Raw genomic sequence first — 24,864 nt, forward strand, 5'->3', positions numbered from 1 at the left:
TGAGAAGAGAACAAAGGACAGTAAGAGGGACAAGGAGTCAAACACAAGTCTCTCTTCAATGGCCAACAGCAGGCGGCCATCAGCTGTCCTGTTGAAAATATTATAGAGACCCTCTTCTCTGATCTTCTAGCGAGACCTCAGCAGCAGTTTGTGGGATGAAGTCTCCACTCATTCACCTTCTAATCAGTTGCATGTGAACAGAAAGGCAAAACTTTTCTTGGGATTATTCTGCCTTTAAAAAAAAAAAAGGCATGAAAACCCCATGACTTGGGGACATTCAGAGTGGTTTGGAGAAGAAGAAGGGGTCATTTCAGTTTCCCATTCCATGTGTTTCCCCATACATCAAAATAAAATAAAGCTCTCTAGGGAAATTGTGAACATGGGCATGCTTCGAACCTAAGGAAAGAGGAAAAGTTGACATATAGGAAGATGAGGCCTGCACACTGGAAGCCCTGTCTCTGAATGTGGGAAGCAAGGATGAGCTGGGCCTTGGGGTGGAGGTAGGGAGAAGGGAAAAGTGGGAGGCTAGCAGGCTGCCTTCCCCAAGACTGATGATGTCCCCAGGCCAAACACTGTGCTGCCTGAGGCCGCGGCCTCTGCCCTCTGGTTCCATGCCTTCCTGTGACGTGGACTTTGATAATTAAAGGCCTCCAAACAAGCCTTTTCATGCCCAGAAAACATACCAAGACAGTCATTTTCTTTTCGCATACCACCTGCAGAAGCCTATTCAACCAAGCACCCATGGGAATACAACTAGGGGCCATTTTGAAACCTACTTGATATCTTGCCTGTGGGCTAAACCTTGTGGTGTGTGTGTCACTTTCCAGGAGAAAGGAAGCAAGAAATGGGATAGGGATTAGGGTTGAAACTAGGACAACTGGTTTGCACATTTTGCAGGCCACTACTTAATCCTTGCCTTTGGATTAACAACTAAGGGTTTACATTGATAGAAGACAAAAACTGACTTGGGCAAGAAAAAGAAACCGATATAGACAAGCCTGTTTACTCCTTTGATGACTTGATTCTGGTCGTTCTGAAACAGCATAGTCACAAACCCACGCTCAACTTCTATCAAATCCCTACAATCCCCCCCCCACACACACACACACACATTAATTGTTTGTGATGGGAAGGTGAGGCAGAAGAGATGGAAATACACAGAACAATTCTACTTGTACCTCCCCTTTAAAATAGATTATGATTTATCAGATTGTGTTTATCAATATTTACAACAACAAAGCTGACTAACACAAAAGGAAAAGAGAAAAGTGAGAGCAAATTTGATTTTTGTTTCTCTTCACAATGAAACCCTGAAGAGGTAAGCGCCTTACTTTGTAGCCAGGAGCATGTTTTTTCTTGTCACTTGCTCATTGGGATCGGAATGTTGTCGGTTGAGAAATTCAGCTACTGCTTTGGCAGGAAATTCGGTTTCACACACGTACCCAAAGTCCCTGGCTAGGTGGACGGCTTCTCCTGGCAAGAGGTGAGAGGAGGGAGGCGAGTGCAAGAGAATGTAGAGTTGGGATCAAAACTTCCTCCCAACTCCCTTATTTTCTTAAACCAGATGTTGAAGGAAACACAAAATACTTGTTTTCTCATTTCAGGCATTTTATTTCCTTCTCGGTAGATTCTGGTGGATGTAGTTATCAGGAAAAATGGCCACTTACCCTAGAAGGCCAAGATGATTTGAAAATGTAAATCTCATCCACTACCCCCATTCTCATCCCCACCCTGATAACATTGTCCCAACTTCTCTTTTAAAATGTTTCTTGTAGTCCAACCTCACACCTATCAACGCATTCATAAATGGTATGCATAATTACGCCTTGAGCTTTTCTGCAAGGTAACAACTAAGGGTTTACATTTTAACTTGATCGCATATAATTATCTGTTCATCCAAACCGATTAACCAAGAGGATTTGAGGGTCACTCCACTGAGTCTGTCTGTGTTGTTGATTTTCGAATCTTTGGTTTTAATTTCCTGAACCAGTTGGTTTTTACTGCAGGGCTTCCTGCCATTAGCTCCAGCTCCGGAAGAACGCATGCGCCAATTAGAGCATCAAAGCCCTCTCCGCAGAGCTTGTTTCCATAAAATGGAGCGGATCACAAACAATAACAGTTCTCCAGAAACTGCCTCCCTGCTACAGGGCTCAACCCCAAAACCCACACATACTCTCACACTACACCCGAACTCATAACTACTTTTTTTTTTTTTTTTTGCATATAGGTCTCTTGGAGTATGGATAGAGCATTTTTTATGTATTGGTATTATTTTTAATATAATGAATATAATGCTACTATAGATAGTTTCTGGCACTGAACAAATGCTTATTATTTAACAGTTAATATTATTGTCATCTTTGACACCATTATCAAATGGTACATAAGGTTCCTCCTCAAATTTACCGTTTTAAACATTTTTAGTTATTTACAAAGCTAGAAGTTGAATTCAACTGTATTACACCTCCTCAAATAGAAAATGTAAATAAGATAAATGCCTTCTGTAAATATAAATGGCAGTTTTGAAATCTGCCTGATAATTTAAGTGCCTTTTTCCCTATAGCCATAAGGCATTTCCAGCAGAACACAAAGGAAAATGCAAGAGAGCTATATATTTATTCCAACACACTCAACTTAAGCCAATTTAGTATCAGAAAAACTTAACAGGAATCTAGAGGAAGCAGGAATCTGAGAAGATCCTGGTGACGGTGCATCTAGAGCAGGGAGTGAGGACAGGGTTGGCTTTTGTTTTTGAGGGGTTTGGAAGCATGCATGTGTGTGTTGTGTGTGTGTGTGCATGCATGCGTGCGTGCGTGTGTGTGTTTAAAACTGCCAGGAGAAACTTTTTGCAATGCTCATCTTTCTTTTTTCTTTTTATATCCAAACAATTCAAAGTCTAAAATCACTCACTTTTCTTCCCCTCCAAGTAAAGACGCACAATTAAAGGAGAGATAAGGGAGCATATGTTTGGAAAACAAAAACTGAAAGGGTATATAACCCTGAGCTTTCAGGATGGTCTTAAATCAGGATGCAGGTCAAAGATTCCCAAATTAATTCAGGAAGTAATGGTCACGCATTTCTCAAATGCAGATGTCAGAATACCTTAAGTGATTTACTGCTGAGCTCTATAAGGGAGACAGGAACTTGGAGAATATGCAGTTCTTAAATTTTCACATTGTTTAGGTCAGAAATTGGGCTAGGGAGGTGTAATTTTGTGGCAGAGGGGAAGAGGAAAGGAGGGTAGGAATAAATGCAAATAGTTTTTTGACATGCAAGAATTTCATTCACTTCCTGCTTCGTTCTCTGGAAAAAAAATGAAACTGCCCAATTGACACAAAATACAACCAAACATCTGGCCACTAAGTACTACCCATTTCCCCAGAAGAAACTTCCCTCTTGTTAGCAAGTAGACTCGCTTACCCTCCACTAGTGATGTGAGCAGGGTGACATTGGCAGCTTTGCGTCTCCCTGCTGGCAGATTTAATCCTATTTTGTCCAGCTTTTCTCTTAAAGATCTTCCTCCATTTTTAGACTTCGCCCTGTTTCAAAAATATAGGAAAGGGATTTAGAAAACATTGGGTTGCTCTGCATCATATTATAGTAATTTTGACAGCTTCCTAAAATTAAGAATCACAGCCCCGAGATATTTAAGGGAGGGAAATCTAGGGAGAAATGGTACAGAAACATCATAGGAGACAAATGCTTGTTAAACCTTAAAGCATCGTCTGTCTTCAGTTATTATTGCAATTATTGTGGCAGGTTGGAAGGTTTTGAGTTCCCAACTCTCTAAAGAACCACAAACAAAAACAGCTCTCACCTCTAGGGTGTAAGGTACTTTTTAGTTCAACTGGTCACTGTATATTTTCCCTGTTGTTACAATCACATACATCCCAGTGGGGTCTTTAAATTGTCTTTGTAAGATCTGCTGTTAGGTTGTTCAGAGTAACCAAAGTTATCATCACTCTCACGTTTCTTGCTCTGGCTTTAGCCCCAACGGGGAATTCATTTCACCAACTGTTTACATGCCATGTCACCAGCCTAACAGGAAATGTCAAAAGCTGCTATCGGCCTTTAAAAATTTCACTGATTTTGAGACAATGGAGGCGGTTCTAAATAGATGTCTAAATAGACTTCCATAATCAGAAAGTGGTTAAGATAAATTGTTTAAATAAAACAGCAAATTAATTAATTTCAGATTTTATTCCCTACTCAAGTGCTCTTTAATTGTGTGGATTAGATTATACTCCCCTAGGTAAACAGTCTCCAATATTGGGGGTGGGGGAAGGGGAGGAAAAGGCAGAGGGCGGACTCAGATCTGTGACAGTGAGAGATTACAAAGGGACAGCCAAGTGACTGTGAAGGAGGACGAAAAGATTAAAATAGCTGATGTTAAAACCTTCCAAGAATGGTTTGATAGGCTTTGTATGGGATATACCTATCAGAGCAGAACCAAAAGTCTCATAGGTAGGTAAATGAATATCAAAAGGATAAAGTTTTGGTCTACTTTCTTATTTGAAAAAAAGGGGGGGCGGGGGAGAAAGTATTTGTCTGGGAAAGCTCAACACAAGACCCTCGGTTGGGTGGAACCCTAGGAGGAAGAAGCCCACCGGAGGGAGAAACCTGCCCTGAGGGAAGACGCTCCACCTCGCTGCGGCTTATAAAATCTTATCTACGAAATGAATCATTCCGACCTCGCGGGGTGAGGCCACGTATGTAACATGTATTCGTCGGCAGTGACTGCACCTAATGCATTTAAACGTGCCTTGCATGCTGCCTGGCACACATCGGGGCCGCCAGACATCGCGACCCTGAATGCAAGCCCCTTGGGCACGGGGAGTCACCTTCTGTCCGAGGTGGTAATGACGGCGGGCATGGCGAGCTGACTCAAGAGAAAGCAACTGTCTTCCACTTAAAACTATTCTAGGAACGACGGGTTACCCGTCGGAGACCCTACACGGAGGTAAAGAAAAGCGAGGCGCCCGAGAGGAAGTTTTCCAGGGCCAGCAAGGTGTGCGCAAGGAGGTAAAAGGCAGCTGCACGGCGCCCCGCGGCTGCCGCAGCCGGGACTGAGCTCACGGCGGAGCGAGCTGCGCGTGCGCGCCGGGCGGGGCGGGAGGAGCCGGAGGGCCCAGCGAGCGCGCGGCCGCCACCACCCGGGCGCGCGCCAGGCCCCACCCCCGCGCGGGGAGGGGCGGGGAAGGCGGGCGCGCGCCGCCTAGCCCCGCCCCCAGCTCCACCCACTCCGTCCCACGCCTTCTCCCCGCCCCTTTCCTGTCCCGCAAAGGGAGGGCCGCGGCGCGAGGTCTGTCGGCGTCGCGGCCCGGCGCAGGCGCAGTGCCACCCGGGCCGCGGGCGGGGAGGTCGGGCCGCGCAGGCCTCACCTCCGCAGCACTCCGCCCAGCAGCGAAGCGTTGAGACACTCGGGCGGTGAGAGGCGCCGCTGTACTTCCGCCACCGTGACCTTGTACTTCGAGGTGGAGCTGAGGAGCGAGAGGCGACCCGGAACTGAACAGAAGACTTCGTTGGGGTTCACGACGCCACCGAAGAGGTTGTCCTTGTTAATGGGGATGGCGGAGACGGCGTTGCTGTTGGACTTGGACAGGGACACGGGGCCTGCGGAGACAGACCGGAGGCCGTGTGTGGGAGCCCAGGATCCCGCCCAAGAGCTGCCGGGCACGCCTCTCCTCCCGGCCAGGGCCGGCGCCCCGGATGCGCGGCAGCCCCCCTTTTCTTCCAGCCCTGAAAACTGCATGGCTCTTTCCCACCTCCTGCCCTCCTCCGTCCTGGGATCAAGACTTCTCCTCGGCGCGCCTCCCCCCCGGCCTGGAGGTGCCCCCACAGCCCCCCGGCCAGGCCCGTGCTTCTGCCCAGACCCTGTCCTGTTAGTCAGGGCGCTGTCTGGAGCTGGTGGTGCCCCTGTGAGCCGCTGAGCGCCAGCGTCCGAGGACGGGGGGCCCTAGACAAGGTGCTCCAGAGCGGGCTTGGGGTGCAGGGGCGGGGATGACGTTTGCAAACCAAGAGCAAGCCAACTACGCGTCCTTTGGAGTTGGGTGGAATGAGGGGTTGAGTGTTGGGGGGAAATGACTTCATAAACCTGTCATTAAAATCAGCCCAGCGTTTAGATGGCAAATCAGCCTGTAAATGAGCATTTTCAGTTTTAAGGCAGCACCAAGCCGGGAAGTGGTCTGTTGACACACACAACACGTGCCCCATCCTTTGGAGAAATAGGCCCTTTCCTATGTTTAGTTTTGAGAACGACTCGAGTTTTGAAGAGCCATCCGAAGGCCGGTTTTGTACTAGAAGGAAGGCTACACAGGCCCACCACGGGATACTTTGGTTGAGCAAATAGTTAATGGTCCTCTGCTCACGCGTCCCCATTGGGAAGGCAGGGGGGATACCTCACTAGCTAAATTCATTAGCTCTTCATTGTCGGACCCATCATAGTTAGAAACAAATTTCAAGACCAGCAGAAAGTGTACTAACGTTACATTTCTCGACACCAATATGATTCAGATGCATTCATAACCATTTAAGTACCGTATGCGTTTGTATTTTTAAAATCCCACATGGAGACATATAATAATGTGTAAACATTCTCATTGCCTTACTCCTCCCTCTTTAATGGGATATTCTAGATGTATGGGGAGGTGGGGGGGGGGCTCTAGTTTTGGATAGATCACTTGTGACATTAATAGCTCTGGGGAGGCTAATAGAGACAATAGGAGTTAAACGAACTCTTGAGAGATTACTAATAAAAGAGCCAATTATCATGTCGACTTGGAAAGAGCATCTCTTAAGATTTATCCCTTGCACATCTAATTTGATGTGACAAAGACTTCACAGATGCAAAAATGAAACTCTAAACTCGCTAACAAACTGATTGGGGTTAGAAATGAAATGAGAACAGTTTTATATAGCATCGTCCTCTGGTGGTGCCTAGAATCTTGAAATGTAACATTGCCACCATAACAACAACAACAACAACAAAGCTGCTGTGAATAGCATTTAATCCAGTAAACTTTATTTCTACTCACTAAATACAATACAAATTACAGATCCATCCAAATCACTGGACACTTAAAACAAATTTTGCTATGAACAATTATGCTAACAATACTGACATCTTCAAGATGCTAATTTTAACCAAAAGCCAAATTTTTGTTAACCTAATTCACAAAGTTTAAAAACCCTTAAAGAGCTAATGAGAAATTAAGTGGAAAATCATGGAAGGTTTTTTTTTTTTTTTCACTCTGCTAAGGAATGCTATGTCTCTTTATCATCTGCCCTTATATCAATAGTAAATTATTTGCACTGTTTTAGCATATCACTTCTTAACACTCCTGGCCACTCACACAAACTATTAAAACATTTCAAAATTGAAATGCCACTTCCAAATCGGTTAAACTATTACACATTTTATGTGTTTGTCCAGATATCATTAAACTAAATTAAATAATCAAATCATGAATCAGAACAAAGCTAGCCTGTTGCCATTGCTAACCTACTGAAAGCCGATCAAGCATTGCTGTTCTATGCCTGTTTGCTAATTCTGAGCCTTTAGGAAAATCGTATTTGAAAAAAATAAATACAGCTCTGCAAGTTCTTTTAAATAGCACTATGCCTGTAAGGACATGCTTGGAATGCAAAAGGAAATGGCTTACCTTTCTTAATTACAGTTTGATCTGGGATGTTAATACCCGGGTCTTCTACATGCTGCAACAAAAGGATACACATGGATGTAAGTGTATAATCAAAACAAAAGGAAATGAATATTCCGTGCAAGATGGGGGGAGGGGAAGGTGTAGAATCAAAATTCCCCCCTTATAGTGACATTTATATATAAACATCTCATCTTGGCTTATTGGAATCTGGGGCTTTGCAACTCAAGAGGTTTCACTGCACACCCACGGCCAATTTCTCCTCCTCCAGCAAATAATTTGAGTTTGAAAGAAGTGGGGGTTGGGAATAAAACTTTCTTTGGAAATTAAAATCGAGTTCTGGAGCACCTAATCTTTTCCACAATCAGCTCAACCTTTTAAAATGCACCTAGCATTACTTTGGCGCCTCGGTGGCTTTGGACTTTTAGTGATTCAAGGGCTCAGCAGCAAAAGCCAGGGAAACACAATAGAAATGACAGGCAGGACAGGGGTGTGCTGGAAACGCTTTAGGTAGTGTGATAAATAGCAAATGCAGACACACATCTTCACTTATGGGAAAATAATCATTTGTGTGATCTTTTTGAAAAAAAGGACTACTGCCTAAATTGGATATCAGAGAGGGATATAAATGATTTTTAAAAACAAACACAAAAACGTTTGAGGTTGTTTCTGTTGTCCAACAGCAGATTTGTTGGGGTGGGGTTTTCTTTTTTTGCGGATGGATGGGTATATGTGTGTGCCAGAGTCGAAACGTGATTAGAAAGTAAAATGAAATCATGTTTTCTAATGCAGAAACTGACAGGCAATATAATGTCTGGCTGTGTTTACAAATTAGCACCAGGGCTGCTGAGATAGACGATTTCGCAATCGCTACCAAACACAGGCATTACCATTTAAAAAACTATTCCTTCCTTCTCTAGTCTTTGTCCAACAATAATACTGATTCAAACATTTTCCATTCTGTCTTGGATTTATGCTCCTGTTAATTGTGCCTGATCGCAATGATTCCGGGTGGATGGTACTAAGTTGCTTTATTACAGGTTTTATTATACTCAATGCTCTCATTTGTAACTTGCCTAAAGTGCTTCTGGATTTAAGTATAATTAAATTGAGAAATGTTCAGAAATGAGTACTGCTGCAGTTCTTGTGTTTTAACTATATGGGGAAATATGATCCCTTTATGCATGCACCCTAAACTCATAAAGTAAATGTAGTGTGGCATAATACTTTTATTTGTGTTATTTCTAGACCTTGTCCATACAGGGAAGACTGTTAAGTTTAAAACCCCACTGAGATATTAATGATTAAATAATTTTCACCATCGATTTGATTTTCTTAAATATTTAGCAGTCATTCTTATTAAAGGTTAACTGTTGCAGCAATGGGAAAATTGAAAACAACCCTTTTCCTGACCCAAATTCCTTTGAAAGAATTTTTTTCTTAAAAGGTGGGGAAGGGAGGGGGAGAGCAGCAACTGGGTTTCCTTGTTTTCATTTGATCTTTAGGTTAATTTCTCCTACTGACCAATTTCACCACAAAGAGTGACTACACAGGTGTTAAGAATTCACACCAACCACTTTCGAATTTTTGCAAAGTAGAGCAATTCTAATGCACAGTCGTCTCAAAAGCTTGCAACATTATTTTGCAATTCAAATATTTCCAAAGACCAGGCTAGGAAAAGGGTTCAGAGAATCTTTGGGAAGAAGGAAAATGGTCACAACTTCCACGCTTGTGTTTTAATTGCGCTTTTCTCAACTATGGCTCCTCTCGTTTTCCTTCCCAAGAACTGCACAGTTTAGTATCAGCCTCTAAATACATGTTCGAACACACATACACACACAACACACACACACACACACACACACACACACACACAATGCTTACTAAACCCCACATTGGATCAAGTTCCTACTTTTCTGCTTTCCATGCAAGGCTGCTAAACACAACCAACAAATTTCAGTGATTAACTGAGCTAAATGAGAGAGGTAATAAATTTTCTATTTTCCTATGTAACTTACAGTTTTAAATTCACCAAGCAAGCAGGTAAGTTCATCTGACCATTTTCTTTGCAATCTAATGCAGTAATCATTAAACTGTCAACGGACATATTGCTGCAATATTTGATGCAGTAATTTGAAATAGCATTTCAGCAAAAATCACATCCAGATACATTTCCTCTCCAAAGAAAAGCAGCATTAATAGAGCCTTTACAGCTTTAATAAAATTATTGGCTTGTTCTAATTCCATTTCAGGAAGGTTGTGAGGAAACCATAAATATGTAGAATTGAAGCAAAGATGCTGGTTTAAATTTAATTTTAGAAAGTATTTTCAAATTATCAATAGCTGGTTTACATTGTAAAGAGTAAATGTGCTAATATCATGCTTATTAAGAGATCATTTTAAACTACATTTATTGATAACTGAATTAAAACAAGTAATGTTGCTCAATAGTTTCAGAACATTTAATTTAATATGGGGTGTTGCAGGTTCTGATAGGCGTTTGGAACCCAGCTAATGATTTATGAGGTCAGCACTTAGCACCCCTAGGAAGAGAAGAAGGCTGCATTTTAATGTCCCTCTGCTCAGATTTGCTACTTAACTCTTCCGCAATCAGGGTAGGGGATACACACAACTTTCAGATACCACTAATGCTTGTGAAATCCGGTAAAATTAATTTTTCAGTATGTCTTTTACACTTTCTTTTGAGTTGCCAGAGCATTTAATGAGCTCTTTCGGTTGAATTTAACATCTTTTTCAGGACAGGGGGAAATCCCAGCGCCAGACTCAGAGGTGGAATTAGATCCTCTCCCAATCGAAACAGTTTACTGTCTTGGCGAGGGGGAGATACTGTGACATTCATCTGATTTATTTGCGTCGGTGGAAATGGTAATGCTGGCATTGTCTGGAGGATTTCCAGGAACCATTGTTCTAGGGGCAGACTCAACTTATTTTTAATTTTTTAAATTCGGTTGTCTATGTGGGTCCTGAAAGCGCCCGCCCCAAAAATAAAATGAGATTTTGAAAAAGTGAACACACTGAAGAAAACCCGGGCCCAGCGGCTGTGCATCCCCGGCATCTTCTCTGGGAGGGGGACGGGCTGCACTCCCTCTCGCGCCGGCCGCGCGGCCTCTTACCGGGACGTCCTCGATGGCGTGAGGTAAGGAGTGGATCGGGAGGTCTCCGAGTCCGGAGCCCAGCCCGTGCGGGCCGTGCAGGAGGTCCTCGTGCCGTCGGTAGTCCCTGCGAGGATCCAGGCCAGACAGCTGGTGGGGCAGCCCCCTGTGCGTGTGCAGGAGCCCGGCCTCCTGGCTCTGCCTCTGGCCGGGCCAGCCCGGGTGCTGCGGCTGCGGCTGGGCGTGCAGGGGGTTCAGGCTGTAGGGGTCGTTGACGTGGGAGTAAGGATCTTGCGACTGGGAGTAGATAGGCTGGTAGGGCGGGGGGAAGTAGGGGGGCTGGAAGTCGGCATTGGGGGTGTGGGACAGCGGCGGGGCGCTCGTGTAGGGAGATTGACCTACAGTGCCCAGCTGGGGCAACCGTGCCGTCCCGTTGCTGGTGCCGTCGTGACGGTCCTAGAAGAGAGCGAGAGGAAAGCGAAGAACAAGCAGTCAGGCGTCGGGCTCCGGGGTCCAGGCTGAACCCACTCCGCAGGGCCGCGTGGGAAAGCGCCCCTGCCCGGCGGCAGGCCGCAGAAACGCGCTCCCAGGTGCTCCTTTTGGAAAATACCCCAGAAGTGAACCGGGCCCTTCCAAAAACGCGGGGAAGGAGACTGGGCAAGTGTGGGGCGTAAGAGACTCTCCTTAGCTATTTCTTCCCACGGTCGGGCCGGATAGAAAAGGGCCTCCCAGAATGGAGCCACGATAAGCTGCGGCGAGAAACCTCCCTTCAGCAAAATTAAAATTCCTACTAAATATTAAACAGCAGAAGCGACACACACACACACACACACACACACACACACACACACACACACACACCATTTGAACTGCGTTGTTTACCTCGTTCCATTTATTTGGAGGGAAAAATCATACCCGTTCAAAGACTATTAGCATTTCATGACTATTTAAATAGAAACATTTCGTAGTGGGGCTATAACGAAGCACGTTTAAATGACCAGCTTAAAGAAGGTTTTAACTGCAGGTTGGGGTGGGGGGCGGGGGGGGGGGAGACTCTGCCTTTTCCGTTCCCTCAGTTAAAAGCCCCTTTCTCCCCGGCGTTCGATTTACCACATGGATGGGGACGTCTAGTCCGGTTTAAAATAGACGCAGCCCTCTTGGGTTTAATGAGAGAGGTGCACCCCGGGGCGGGGGGCCCCACCCCTCCCACCCCAGCCGCAAAAGGCAGAAGAAACGCTGTCTTTCTGTTCCTCTATTGAAATTCGCTTGCAAAACAAGTGAACAGAGTTGATTCCAGGGAATGCGAACCCTCGGAGGTGCAGCCCCGGCCCCTAGGGTAAGGGGCATATGGGGCTACGTTTTTTTGGGGGGGTGCAAACGGATTTAGCATCAAACGTTGAGCACATCTCAGGAACAAGTGAAGACGCAAGGAAATAAAGATGAACATGGCGAGAAACACGCCTCGGGGAGTAGCGGCGAGGTAGGTCTGCGCGCCAGGAGATGTGGAGCAGGGACGGGGGAGTTGAGGATGGAAAAGAGCAAAGAGGGAAATGCAGATGGAAGGGGCGCCCCGCTGGAAACGTGGTGGCGAAACCCGAGGTCTCGCGCAGCTCCGCCGCACCAGGTTTCCAGCTTAGAATTCCGAAGGAAACGGGGGTGGGGGTGGGGGTGGGACTCACCATAGCTGAAAAACTGTGAACTAACATCTGCGAAGAGTCTGGGGTACCGAGTCAGGGTGGAAAAAAACAAGCAAGCCCGGAGAGCCCGGCTGCCCCGCAGCCCGAGGACGCCCCACACAAAAGGCGCCGGGAGTCCGGCGCCACCCTCGACTCCGGTCACCGCGCCGCCGCTCCCGCTAGCGCCGGAGCCCCGCTCTGGTCCATCCGAACTTGAACCACCGATTCGAGCGGCGCCTTCGGCAGGTCGAACCCCTCGGTCTCTATCTTGCCGTGATCGGTTGTGATTCAAAGTTCCTTAGAAAACGAAAAGCCCCCCCAAAAGAAAAAGTGTGTGTCTGTGTGTGTATGCGTGCGCGCGTGTTCCTTAATCCGTGTCTCCCCTCTTTTCTTAGTGGCGGCTCCGCTTGAGCTTCTAATAACCGCGCTGGGCAGCGTTCCTGGAGCCTCCTAATAGCAGATATTCATGACTATTAATGTTACACGAATACTTAATAAGGGAAGAATGCCTGGAAATCGAGCGTGAAGCGGAGAGGCAACTCGCGCTGGAGCCGGCTCTCAATGCAGTCCATTGACGGGAGCCTCAGTGTAGCAAATCGGAGGCGGGGAGCGGGAGCGCGAGAGACAAAAAGCGGGCGAGAGAGGGAGCGGGCGAGCGCGCGGGGGGCAGCGGCGCAGCGTCTGGCGAATCACAGGGAAGGGGCCACATTTTAAAAGGTTGCAGGGCATGCAAAAGTGAAAGAGAAAGAGGGAGCGAGGGAGACAGAGGGAGAGAGTGCAGAGAGGGAGGATGTGTCTGCGTGCGTGTGTGAGAAAGAAAGTGTGGGCGAGGGAGAGGAGCCGGGACTGGGAAGAGGGGAGGGAGGAAAGGAGGGAGAGCCCGGCTGGAGGAAGGGAGGGAAAGAGGGAGGGAGGGGGGAGGCGGGGGAGGGGGCTGAGTCGGAGCGCGCGGAGGGGGAGGCCGCGGGGAAGGGGGAGGGGGGAGAGGAAGCGAGTGAGGACAATCGGACCTAAAAGGCTGGAGCAGACCTCGGGAGAGCGTGGGGGCCGCGCGTCGCCGGCTGGAGCTACCGGGGACCTTGTCCGGGCGTTCCACCGGCTCTCGGCACCGGAGGCGCCTCCCCGCCCTCTCCGGCCGCGAGCTCCTCCGCTCCGCAGCGGGGCCTGGGACTCGGGATTCGGCCGCGCGCCGCCTCGCCGCTCCTCCATGTCCCGGGGCCCCACCCGGGGCTGACCCTCGCCTCGGCTGCCGCTGGAGCCTCCCCTGGAACACCCCGGGCTGTGCGCTCTGCCGCCCCGCCCTCGGCTCTCCAGGGCAGGGGCTCCGGGAGGGGAGCCGGGACGCGGCCCCGGGCGCGCAGAGACGCGAGGCTGCCCAGCCTGGACGCCGCTGGCGCGGACTCCCGGCTCAAACCCGTCCGACTGGCTGGGCCGCTCCCGCCCATGCCCCCCCCGCCCCCCCCCCCTCGGGATGACACGGCTCGTTCTCTCCCGGAGCGGCTAGGCTGCCGCCGCTGCCAGCCTGCCCGCCGGGTTGTCAGAACAAGCGGCACCTCGCCTCCTGCGTGTCCCTGCAGAGCCCCGACATAATTAGACAGCCCCGAGCCGGCTCGGAAACCCGAAATCCCTGCTCCGGCACTCGCCCGCCGCGGCCAAAGTTGTTGAAACAGCCTTCACTCTGTTTTCTTCCCCGTCTCGTTTCTCATCATTTCCCCCCTCTTTTTCGCCTCACTCACACACACGCACACGCGCCCCCACAGGGTCTCTCTCTGGGGGTGCAAGTTCCTCGCCTCCCTCCCAGGTCCCGCAGGCGCCCAGCGCCGCGCGGAGGCCCGGACGCCGCCAACCCAGCGTGCAGCGCTGGGAGCCGGGCTTGGGCCTCGGAGAAAGTGAGCGCCCCAGCCTCCGGCCACAGCCCGGCCGGGACAACCCGCCTAAGACTTAAGGGCTGAGTTTCACCCCGATTCGCTCGCCAAGGGCACCCCCGCTCTGAAAACAAAGCAGCTGGCCTGACGTGGGGTGTCTGCCCCCCGCGCCGCGCACTACAGGAGCCCCGGAGAAGCGCCCGTCTCCGAGGGACGTCACCCCGTGCCCCAGGGGGGTGGGGAGAGCGGAGAGAAAGGGCCCGGGAAAGGAGCGAGATTTAAAATCGTCTGCGAATAGGAGGGGAAGGGAGACGGGCGGCACCACGTTCACAGACACCCAGGTTCCGATTTCGGGGCAGACAGGCTCCCTGCCGCTGCGCCCGCGCAGACCTCCCTGCCTGGCGCTCCCAGCTCCAGATGCCAACGAGAAAGAAAGGAAAGGGGGGAAAGAGCAAAAGCCGGGACTGCCGCCTCTTTATTTAGGTAATCTCCGGCTGCGGCCCCCTCCCCCTCTCGTGACTCATCGACTCCTCTCGGCCCGGGCGGTACGGGCGGCAGGAGCGGCGGCCGCCTGGCCGGGTCTCAGGGCCTCCGGCGCGCGGACCGGTAGTGCCGGGGCTTCCCCGGCTCCGGGAACCCGAGCTCCCGGGACCCTGGGTTTCTTAACGGCTCCATTGGCCCCGCTGGCTCCTCGCACCGAAGGTCGCGTGTAGCCCCGCCGGGATTCCCACGGTGACGCCGCCGACTGCCGGGCGGCCGCCGGGGCAGAGGCGTGGGGACCCGGGAGCCGGGAAACTCCGAGCCGCGCCGCCCCCCACGCCCACCCCGTGGAGGCGCCAACCGAGTGCTCAGAGAGAAGCGGCGCGGAACTTCCTGAGCAGCGGGAGCACCTGGAGCGGCCCGCGGCAGTTGGGGAGAGGAGTGATCGCATCCTGAACCCGCTGAAAGGGAGATGCGGCCCCCTCTCCACAGAGAAATGAGCCTTTTTTTAAAGAAAGGTTGGGGGAGGAATAAACAAGCCAGTAAATAAACAAGCAAACAAACATGAAGGATCAGAGAGGAAGTTAAAAAAGGTAAAGGGTTTTCTCTTTCCTTTCTCTTCCTGGTGACTTGGGCTCCCAGAACCTCGCCAGAGAGGCACGCGGAGCGCACGGGCGCGTGCCCCAAGGCCAGCAATCGCTTCCAAAACCCATGCTGGTCTCTCCTCTCCCTCGTCTCGGGCACAGGCAATGTTGCTCAGAAAAGGGGGGAAAGTGGGGCACAGGCTTCGAAGGGGCGACATGAGAAGGGGAGCGCCCGCTGGCTCGCTGTCCGACCTCTCCCCGGCATCCTTCGGGAGAATCGGAGAGGCGGGCGCGGCGCGGGGCGAAGTTTGTCCACCCGCACTTCTCAGCGGGCTGCGAGGAGCGGAGGTGCGGAGGGGAGAGCTCGGATCCTGAGGCCGCGAGGAGAACTGAGCCGGCGCCGCGCTTACCTCGCAGTCCTCGTACTTGATATTATCCGTCAGTTTCCAAAGCATTTTCATGGATCGGCGTGAACTGATTGGCCCCCTCTCTGCCTCGCACCCAAGTGCAGCTACTCGCGGGGTAAGCGCAAAGTGCCGGCTGTGACGGTGAGCGGAGGAGGAGGAGGAGGGAGAAGAGGAGGAGGAGGGCAGAAAGGGGGAGGAGGAGGTCGAGGAGGAGGAGGGTGAGGAGGAGGAGGCGAGAAGGGAAAGAGCTCCCGTGTGCGCTCGGAGATCTCCCTCTAATGGTAGAAACTTTTCCCTTTTCCAGCTCTTTACCCACAGCCTAATCGCCTCATTAGCATATCAACAATAATCCAATTGCTCGCCAGCTCGACTATCTGCCTCCGAACCAGGTATAAAGGCCTCTTGGAGCCGCCAACTTGCTCCCGGAGCGCACGCCCGGCCGGTGAGCCCGGGAAAGCTCCCGAGCCCCGCCTCGCGCCCCTGCCCGTCCCCCCACCCCCAGTCCGCCCCAGCCCCCCACTCCGTCCCCTCCTAGAGGGAGCAGCCCGGCGCAGAGGCCAGGCTCTCAGCGCCGCTCCCCCACCTCTGCTGCTAATAACGGCGCTGTCCTTCCGGCCCCCTCCCATTTTATTAGAAATTATCCTTTTCGCAATTAAACATAACCACCACACCAAGATCAGCGAAGTCACGCCAGGACTTTTGCCCAAGAAAAGATCGCCTCCGCCGGGCAGCCACCACCTCGGGCCGGAGCGTTGGGAGTTTTATTGGCTTTGTGCTTCACCCCCAGGTCGGAGGTTTTGCCAAACGGCCTCCGTCGCTCGGCTGGGGTTTGCGATTCTTTAATTGCAGCGTGTAAAATAAAAATTGTACCCTGAAGAGGTTACTTGACAGCTCCAGGAGTTAAATGATTTTCCTCCCGTTTGTATGGAGCCAGGGCCGAGTGATAACTCGACGTGGTGTTTGGACGGAGGGCTTCCTGGGCGGGCTGTGGACAAGGACACGGAACTCCTAGAGAGGCTCCAGTCGCTTCTGGAGTGGAGCCGGAATACTGACATGTGTGCACTTGCATGCATCCAAATAAGTCGCTGGGAACCAACTCTTCGCTGTGCTAATCTGCTCCAGTTTTCCCAAGATTCTCCTTTTTAATTAAAGCAGGGAGAGTTCCTTCATGATTTGGTGATGTTGCCCACGCGGGCGGGCGCGCTCGGGGCGCAGTGCCCGGCTGCCCCGGAACCGAAGGCCGGCCAGCCATTCCCTCGGCCAACCGGTCTAGGCTCTCCCCCTCTACACAGGGGCCTGCTCACCCCAGGGCTGTGTTTTTTCTTCAGTTTTAGAAAAATTTTTAAAGAGGAAAGAAAAAACAAAGACTGATACTCAAAAGACAGAGTAGTCCGTTTCTCTGGCTGAGCTTCTTAATAGCCCTCCACAAAAAAGTTTCTTTCTCCCGCTTGGATACCGAAAACTCCCCAACAACAGTAGGTCTCGCCTCAGAGCTGCTCGACCAGCGACCTCAGATTCCCTCCGGCCCTGTTTCTTGACAACCCCTAAGCCTCCCGGATTTCCACAGTGTCCTCAAAGCAGGGTAGAGGCTGCTGAAAATCGGAGCTTTCTCTAACAGGTGGAAGAAGGCGGAGGAGAGGGGACCCCTCCCCGCAAGCCTTGCAGAAGGGCAATTCTCCCCCCGGGGGACGCAACAAATTTCCCAAGCCAGGCAGAGTGGGCCAGAGGCCCCCCAAAAAGTTAGAAAGAAGACTAGAGCCACAGAGGAGATTTAGACCCGGAGCGACTCCCTCCCCACATCTGAGCGCTCCCCTGCCCTTCCTCCCTGCTCCCCGCCTCAGAAGACCAGCATAGCCTCTGGGCTGAGCCCAGATTGGGGCTCCCCAGGCACCTTACTCAGGAAAGGGTCAGCTCTAGTGCGGGCACACTCGCCCTCTGGGGCTGCCCCGGGGTTCACTTTAAGTGGGGAGTTGGGCCGCTGGCAGGACTGACACCTCCCCAGCCGGGGCAGCAGACGCAGAGCGTGATCTGTAGGCCAAACCCCAGGCCTGGGAGCATGGATTTTCCACCCCTACACTGCGCTACCGCGTGTTTAGAGGAACTCTTGTTTCGCTTTCTTTCTTTCAGTTTGCGGCCTGGGGAAGGCAGAGGCCCTTCATCTTTTCAACCAGTCCCTCTCGCTGCTCCGCACCCCGCCGACCTCCGGCTCCGCACCAGCCAGAGCTGCTAAACTGTTGTTGTATTCCCGCCGAGGGCGCCTTTGAGGTGCAGATTGGGGCCTGCGGGCTCAGCGCCTCCGCCAGAGTTCTGGGCACCAAAGAAAGGCCGGGGCAAGCACCCCGTCACCCCTGGAGCCAGCGGAGGGGCCTGAGAGTGCGTGCCATTACCACCACAAGTCGCTTGTTTGCATGTCAATGGTCCCGCCTAGCCGGCACCCCAGGACGGCAGCGCCAGGCCTAGGGTTAGGGGGTCCAGGCCAGATTTGGGACCGTGGAGAAACTAAGAGCAAGTATCTGTGTGAGAGACAGAGATACGGAGAGAAACAAAGAGACAGCGAGAGGCCAGAATGACTCTATTTTCTCCCGTTGTCACTACCCAGTAGGACCCAGCAGCCCAACAGGACAACCCCAGAGCATCCCACTCCTCCGGACCCCAAATCCTCAGCGCGGCACTCAAGACCCAGGCTTCCCACCCCTTGCCAAACAGTGAGCCCGCAGGAGCCAGACCCTGGGCTCACTCCTTTCCCCTTCGGGCTGTAAGCTTACTGCTTCCGGACCTCGGCTGGGCCTACTGGAGGCCTAGACCCAGGCCCAGCCTTCACTCCCAGCGCCTTCTCGCCACCGAGGAATTCAGAATTCTGCAACAAAGTTCTTCCGGCTTGAGGAGAAAACCTAAACACCTCTGCCGAAGAGCTTCCCTAATCTTCACCCCCCAGAGAAGAGAATGAAGAAGCCCTGAGGCCCACAGGCAAGGGAAAGAAAGGTGTGCTACCCCGGGATTTGTATTTGGTGTGAGATTTGCACCCCTAAACCACAAAGTTAGTCTAACTTTGGGGATGACATTTTATTTACTGAGATTTACCTGGTGAGGAGAGGTATAAGAGCTCACGGTTGATTTTTTTAAAAGTGTATGGAAATAAATTAGTATTGAGAGATGACTTCCTTCCCCCAGACTCCAATGAATGCAGTGAAGACAGGACTTCTCTGAACTTTTATTGGCCCAAATGTGAAACAAGTGAAAGAACTCCACCAGCAAGGAGTAGGCCTCGCCTTTTCTTTGGGACGATCAGGGCGTTTGGTTCCAATGGACCCGCAAACTTTTAGGCACATGGAGCCTCGCCCTAACCAGGCTTTGCTTTGCAGGGGCAGAAAAAAGGGCCCTGGGGTTCCCATTATGAAATCGGAGACAGCAGAGAGGCTGCTGCCCTCACCAATCTGGCCAGAGCTGCCCTGGTTCCCACAGGGACCACGCCTGGAAGTCAGGACAGCTCTGGACGAATGCTCCGGTCGCCGGGTCAGGTCGTGGCTCGGGGCGGGCAGGAGCCGGAGCCTAGCTGGCCTTGCGGCGCCGGAGGCGTTGATTTCGGAAAATTTTAGATCTTCTGCCTCATCGCCGACCATTCACACACACCCGCATCCCGTCTCCCCGTCAGGAGCCCAAGAAGCGAAAACTGGCTTCAGGAAGCGGACTGAGTGAGAAGCTAAACTTAGCGCAAACTCTTTGAAGTATTTCCCCAAAGAACGCGCTCGCCCCGCGACCCTTCTTCCACCTGGACCCCTTTCCCTTTGCTACATCCCCTAGGTCCCCACGACGTGGAGACACGCGGAGAGACAGGTGCACCAGGACCCCTCTTCACGCGCAACCCTGGGGTCTGGGACAAGATCGAAGGCGTAGCGAGCAGGGAAGCCTCCTCATGGCGCACCACAACCCCCGCCCTGCACCCTCCCTCCTCCTGAATTAGTCATCCAGCCCCGTTTCTACTGAGGGGGGTGGGGAAGGTGGCTGCATTACTAACTACAAGTGACCCCTCCCCCGGGGGCCACCGTGGGAGCGTGCCGGACCTTCCCCAGCGCCCAGCCCGCGGGCAGCGCGTAGCCCCCAGCGCCTCGGCCGCCGCCGGCGCGTCCGCCTGTCCTCTCTCTCTCCCAGGAGCTCTTCGGGGCGCAGCCGGGCGCGCCTCACCTACGACTTTCCTGCCCTGGGCCAAGGCTCTTCCTCTCCGCCTCCCCCTCCCGGCACCTTCCCCTGTCCCACCCCCGCCCACCTCGGCCCCAGGCCCGGCAAACCCCCGTACCTGCCAGTCCCCCATTTTGGCAAGTATGGACATCGCGTCTCGGCGCTCCTGGCGACGGGTCCCCGCCGGGCATGGGCTGTAGGGCTCGACTGGGCCCGCTCCCTGGAATCGCTTAGGCAAATCCTCCTTTTTTACCTGCTCACCAACATCTCACCTGGTCATAAAGAGCTGGGTTGCTACCTGCCGACGCATGCGCGCTAGCCCAGGAATTCACTCCGCCAGCCCCAGTCCCTGCGCCTCGCGGAGCTGAACTGGGAAGTGATGGATTTATAGCCACGGCAATCTCGTCATCAACTCCAGCTTTTCCCAACAGCCCCAACCCGCTTTCCCGGTCAGTCTCTGACCTGGGAACCGAGGTAGACGGCCTGCCAGGGTGCACCAGGCGCGCTGCAAGTGCGAGAGGCTGTTTTCACACTCAAGCACTGGGGGCATCTACACAGTCTTCCCATGGCTCTCCTCCCCCTCGAAACTTTGTTGCCGGGAGTCTCCACCCGGAGATCGGTGGGAGGAGGAGTGCAAGGCCCGAAGATAGGGCCAGTCTGGATAGGTCCCGCGCACCTGGATGCCCGCGGTGGGGACAGGTCCCCCTCCTGTCCTTCCCGCCGGCCCACGAGATTCAAGGCAGTCCCGGGCCTCGCGGATCCGAGTCAGCAACCCCCAGGGCTGCTTCAGCGTCGGATCCCAAATCAAAGTTGTTTTTTCAGTAGGTGAAGAGGTTCACTTCTGGCTTCTCGGTTTGATCTCCTTCCACCGCAGAGAGCCCAACACACGCACACAATTGCACACTCTTACACGCATACTCCCATTTAAGGTTCACCCTCTTTTCCTACTGTCACCATTCCCGCCCCTCCCCCACTCCTCTGTTGCTTCCCAGCTCTTTATCTTTTCCACTAAAAACTTTTTAACCGAAGAAGAACGGGGGTGTTGATGGTTCTGGGATGGGCAACTGAGGTTTGGGCTGGGGTTTGCTTTCCCATGACAGATAAAATCGCTCAAGTGATTTCACCGCTGCTTCTAATTAGAAGGGAGCTTTAAAAGAAGCCACAGGATTGGGGCTCCCGGGAGCTCACCTCCCCGGCAGGAACCACACCTGGCTGGGAGGGAGGCGAGGGCGAGGAGCTTAGCCTCAGGCTGCGCTCGCTGCCCAACAGTGGCAGCTACCTCCCGACAGCCAAGAGATCCAGTTGTCCAGGGATGGGGCCTGGGCCGACTGGAAGCGGCCCAGTTACCCTCCCGGCTGCCATCGCAGGGATGGAGAGGTGAACAAAGAACCGGTGTCGAATCATCTTCTCGGACACGGCAGACAAATGTTTGTAAAAGGTCAGCTCCGCTCTGAGAAGGGGTTTGTCCCCACCCGAGACCTTCTCTTTCCAACCCTGCGTTCCTGCCTACCCAGATGGTCTGGCACCCTCTTGGCGATGCCAGGGGTGGTGTGGCGGTGTCTCTCCAAGGAGTCACCGAGTCGCCGAGGCATTTTAATCGTCTCTGGGCTGAGAGACTTTCTTGCTGCTGCAAGATTTGAAACTATCTTGAACCTCCCTTAGGACATTGCTCAACAAGTTTGGCCTCTGTTTATGTGTGTGTGTGTTTGCGAGATTTTTAAGTAATTAAAATCACAGCGTTTTTAACTCATAAGCGTCTATACTTCACTTCCCCGGCTTTCCCCAGACGGTCGAAATAGGTTGGTAAAATCCAAATGCTTCCAAGTCCAAGACTGTTCCGGGGATGCGCCCGCTGTTCTTCCAGATTCCGGCTGGAGGCGCTGTGCTCTCTTAAAAATGAGCACGGTTTCCAGGCTTTTCCCACCCACTGGTGGAACAAAAGCTGAAGGGACCTGGGACCCAGATGGCTGGGTCCGGCTGAGCCTGGGAAAGACCGGAGGGTTGTGCCAGGGCCCGGTGGAGCGTTTAGAGTGCCATCCCCAACTCCGGTACTTTTCGGAGGGAGTGGGGAGGACGTGGAGTGCGGGAAAGAAGAGGCAAAGCTGCTAGTGCAGTTAAGTGCGAAGCCAAGCCGCCGCTCAGGTTGGATGGAGCGGACAGGAAGATTTGGAAGGAAGCAGCCCAGGCCTAGGCTTCAGGGCCCGTGGTGTCTGCTCAGGTGCTCATGCAGGGCCCGGTTGGGGTGGGGCGCGGGAGAGAACGGAGGAGGGACTCCGGGACTCTGAGACCGGTGGGGAGCTAGAACTGAGTTTTGGAATAGGACCACTGAGGTTCAAACTGAGCTCTGTCACGCTATAGTCTGAGTGATCTAGGGCAAATTGTTGAACTTGTCTGAACCTTCACTTACTCATTTGTAAAATGGGTAATGTGTGGTGAGAATTCACTAGGAGAATGTGCACAAAGTGCTTAGCACAGCACCTGGCCCACCCTGTGCTCTCAAGAAAGGCTGCTGCGTGATCAAGAACAGGCTACTCCACCCATCCCCACCCTCACCCAAGACCCGTTCAGGTCCAGACAAGGTCAATGCCACTGCTACTTCCTTGGGCACACTGCAACCAGACCTTGGGTCAACTGCACCTCCCACTATTGCCCCCTCAGGACCCTCATCTTCCCAGGTGTGTGCCCTCCGCCTTGCTCTCCAAACCCCACTTCACCCTTAAGGGCCTTTCCCCACCTTCCTTCATACAGCCTGACTCTATCACCTGGTGGGGGGGTGCCATGGAAGGGGGAGCAAAGGGGAAGGAGACACTTCCCAACTTAATCCCGCGCCCAGGCACCTGTCCACCACTTTAGCTAGCCGCCGCCGCACCCGGCTTCCCAGGCAGGCCCAAGACTACTTGATGACCTGCCTCAGCACCTAAGCAGTCTCCAGAACTTCAACATCTGGCCTCTTTTGAATCAGAGAAAACTTCAGCTTTTTTTTTTTTTTTAAGCTGGGTTAGGAGAGGAAGAGCAGAAGGAGGTCCCCCCCCCCAGCCCCCCACACACACATTCAGAGCAGGTTGCACAGCTAACAGGTCCTGAGACTCTTGCCCCAATAGCAAACTTTTCTGTGCATCCTCAGTGCAGGTGACCTGAACTTCCTTAGGAGCTGGATGACTTGGTGTCAGATTGCGCAGTTTCCAGCTTCTGGTAACGCTGAGCTCAGACTCTCTGAGCCCCTGGTGTCCAGGGATATCGGGATCCATCTGCTCCTGTCACAGTCACACACACACACACACACACACACACACACACACACACACACTCCTGGCTCCAACGGCCCCCAAGTTGCACTGGGAACAATCTTTCCTTTAGGGTGAAGCTGTACTTGAACCACATTCACTGCGCTCCAGAACCTCCAGGGCTCTTCCCCACCTTTTCATTCATCAGGTGCCAACTGCCTAGCGACCCCTTCAAGGCTCCTTAAGGCACTTGGAAGTCTAGACCAGAGCCTGAGCAATGGGTTAATTTGGAAGTTCATTATCATGGTGACCTGGACTTCACTTTCCCCTTAAAGGAGTCAGGGGTGATTGGACAGATAGAGTGACCACTCACTGAGCCCCAGCCTCTTCTCCTGCTCAAACACACCTTCCCACCCTTGGGCCTGAGAGAGCCTCAGTCAACTTTGGGTCTTCCTTGGGCCCCTCGGGGCAGTGAACTGGCCCCCACACTGGGAGCAGGGAAGGGAGAAGGTTGGACCACTTAGGGGAAAAGATGAGGGAAGTTGAGCAATGTCTTGGCACACCAGGAGCTGAAGCTCTCACCGAGAGCGATTCCTCCAGAGCACAAAAGCCTGATGACGCTCCAATTGGATTAGGGCAAAGGAATAGGGTTACAGTTAGCACCGAAGAAAAAAGCCAAACCTTGAACCAAGGGGGCCCAAGGAGAGTGCAGAAGGGAGGCCCGAGACCCTGACGTGTGTTCACTAGTGCCTCCCAGGCATGTTCTTTCAAACTGGGAGTTCTGGACCACAGAGGACAGAAGGCCCGAGGAGGCCGGGAGGACCAAGGGTCGAAAACCTAGAGATGCCCTGGAGGCGGGAGAACCATGATCCCGCTCGCTCCGTGCGACCCCTTCATGGGCAGCCCGGGTCCTTCCCAGCCCCAGGCGACAGGTGCAGCCACAGCCTCAGCCGCCCGCTGTGCCAGGGCGGGCGGCCGGCCGCGCACTGGTGCGGAACCACTATCGGAACGAGTTTGCGCTTCTGTTTACAAAGCAATCCTGCCATCAAAAGAGGAACAAAATCACCACTTATCACACCCTGTCATAAAGTAATCTGCCCGGAGGGAAACCCTAGCGAAGAACCGCGCGGAGTTGGGGGAGGAGTGGCAGAAGAGGAAAGGGGAACTCTCCCAACTGCTTTCCAGAGTAAATGGCTTGAACACGCTGCGCGTACCTCCAGGCCCGGGAAGGGCAGGGGACAGCCCCAGCGCGGCTGGCGCGGGGGTGTGACCCGGGAGCCCAGCCTGGAACTGCGCGGGACAGAACGCGGAATTGCTCTCTTGGCTCTATGAGATCCACCCATCTTCAGCTCCCACTGCAATGTTTCTTTTCTAGTGTTTTCTAAGACGCTCCTCTCCCCCTCCCCCCAATAAATGCGCAGAAGGGGGCGAGGAATGAGGTCTTGGAAACAGAGTTTCCTTTTGAACCTGCCAGAGCACTGCAGGGCCCAAAGGACAGTCTCGGGAGTTCCTAACCAGTAGGGGAGGGTTTTGCTCCCCTTAATCCCCATGTATTCCCCACGCAATTGTTCTTGGGGAAGAGGGGAATAAACAGGTGGGCCAGGAAATGAGGGAAAGGCAGAAGTTCTTGGAAATTATAAGAGTCTCCGTGGGGACCCAGTCCCTTTGGGTTATCTCCATC

The 24,864-nt window shown here is 52.5% G+C and overlaps 1 protein-coding gene and 1 long non-coding RNA gene across 20 annotated transcripts in view; one reads left to right on the forward strand and one right to left on the reverse strand.

Moving 5' to 3' along the window:
• The window catches only part of TFAP2A (transcription factor AP-2 alpha), a 29,679-nt gene extending 9,454 nt beyond the window's left edge, over positions 1-20,225 (reverse strand). For 2 of the 19 annotated variants that reach the window (XM_059688587.1, XM_059688591.1), the window contains exons 1-6: positions 15,787-15,920; positions 10,793-11,227; positions 7,662-7,713; positions 5,382-5,613; positions 3,421-3,539; positions 1,332-1,473 (exon numbers count right to left, since the gene is read on the reverse strand). In XM_059688587.1, the coding sequence (XP_059544570.1) occupies positions 1,332-1,473; positions 3,421-3,539; positions 5,382-5,613; positions 7,662-7,713; positions 10,793-11,227; positions 15,787-15,837 (1,031 nt within the window). In that variant the 5' untranslated portion in view covers positions 15,838-15,920. The other 17 variants (XR_009451918.1, XR_009451919.1, XR_009451920.1 and 14 more) reach the window with 17 other exon arrangements.
• LOC132230710 (uncharacterized) lies at positions 15,759-17,201 on the forward strand. Its single transcript, XR_009451921.1, has 2 exons — positions 15,759-15,898; positions 16,088-17,201. It is a non-coding gene; the product is annotated as an uncharacterized LOC132230710 (long non-coding RNA).
• Positions 20,226-24,864: the final 4,639 nt, after the last annotated feature.

The sequence above is a fragment of the Myotis daubentonii genome, chromosome 3 (genome assembly GCF_963259705.1).
Source record: "Myotis daubentonii chromosome 3, mMyoDau2.1, whole genome shotgun sequence".
Taxonomy (NCBI): Eukaryota; Metazoa; Chordata; class Mammalia; order Chiroptera; family Vespertilionidae; genus Myotis; species Myotis daubentonii.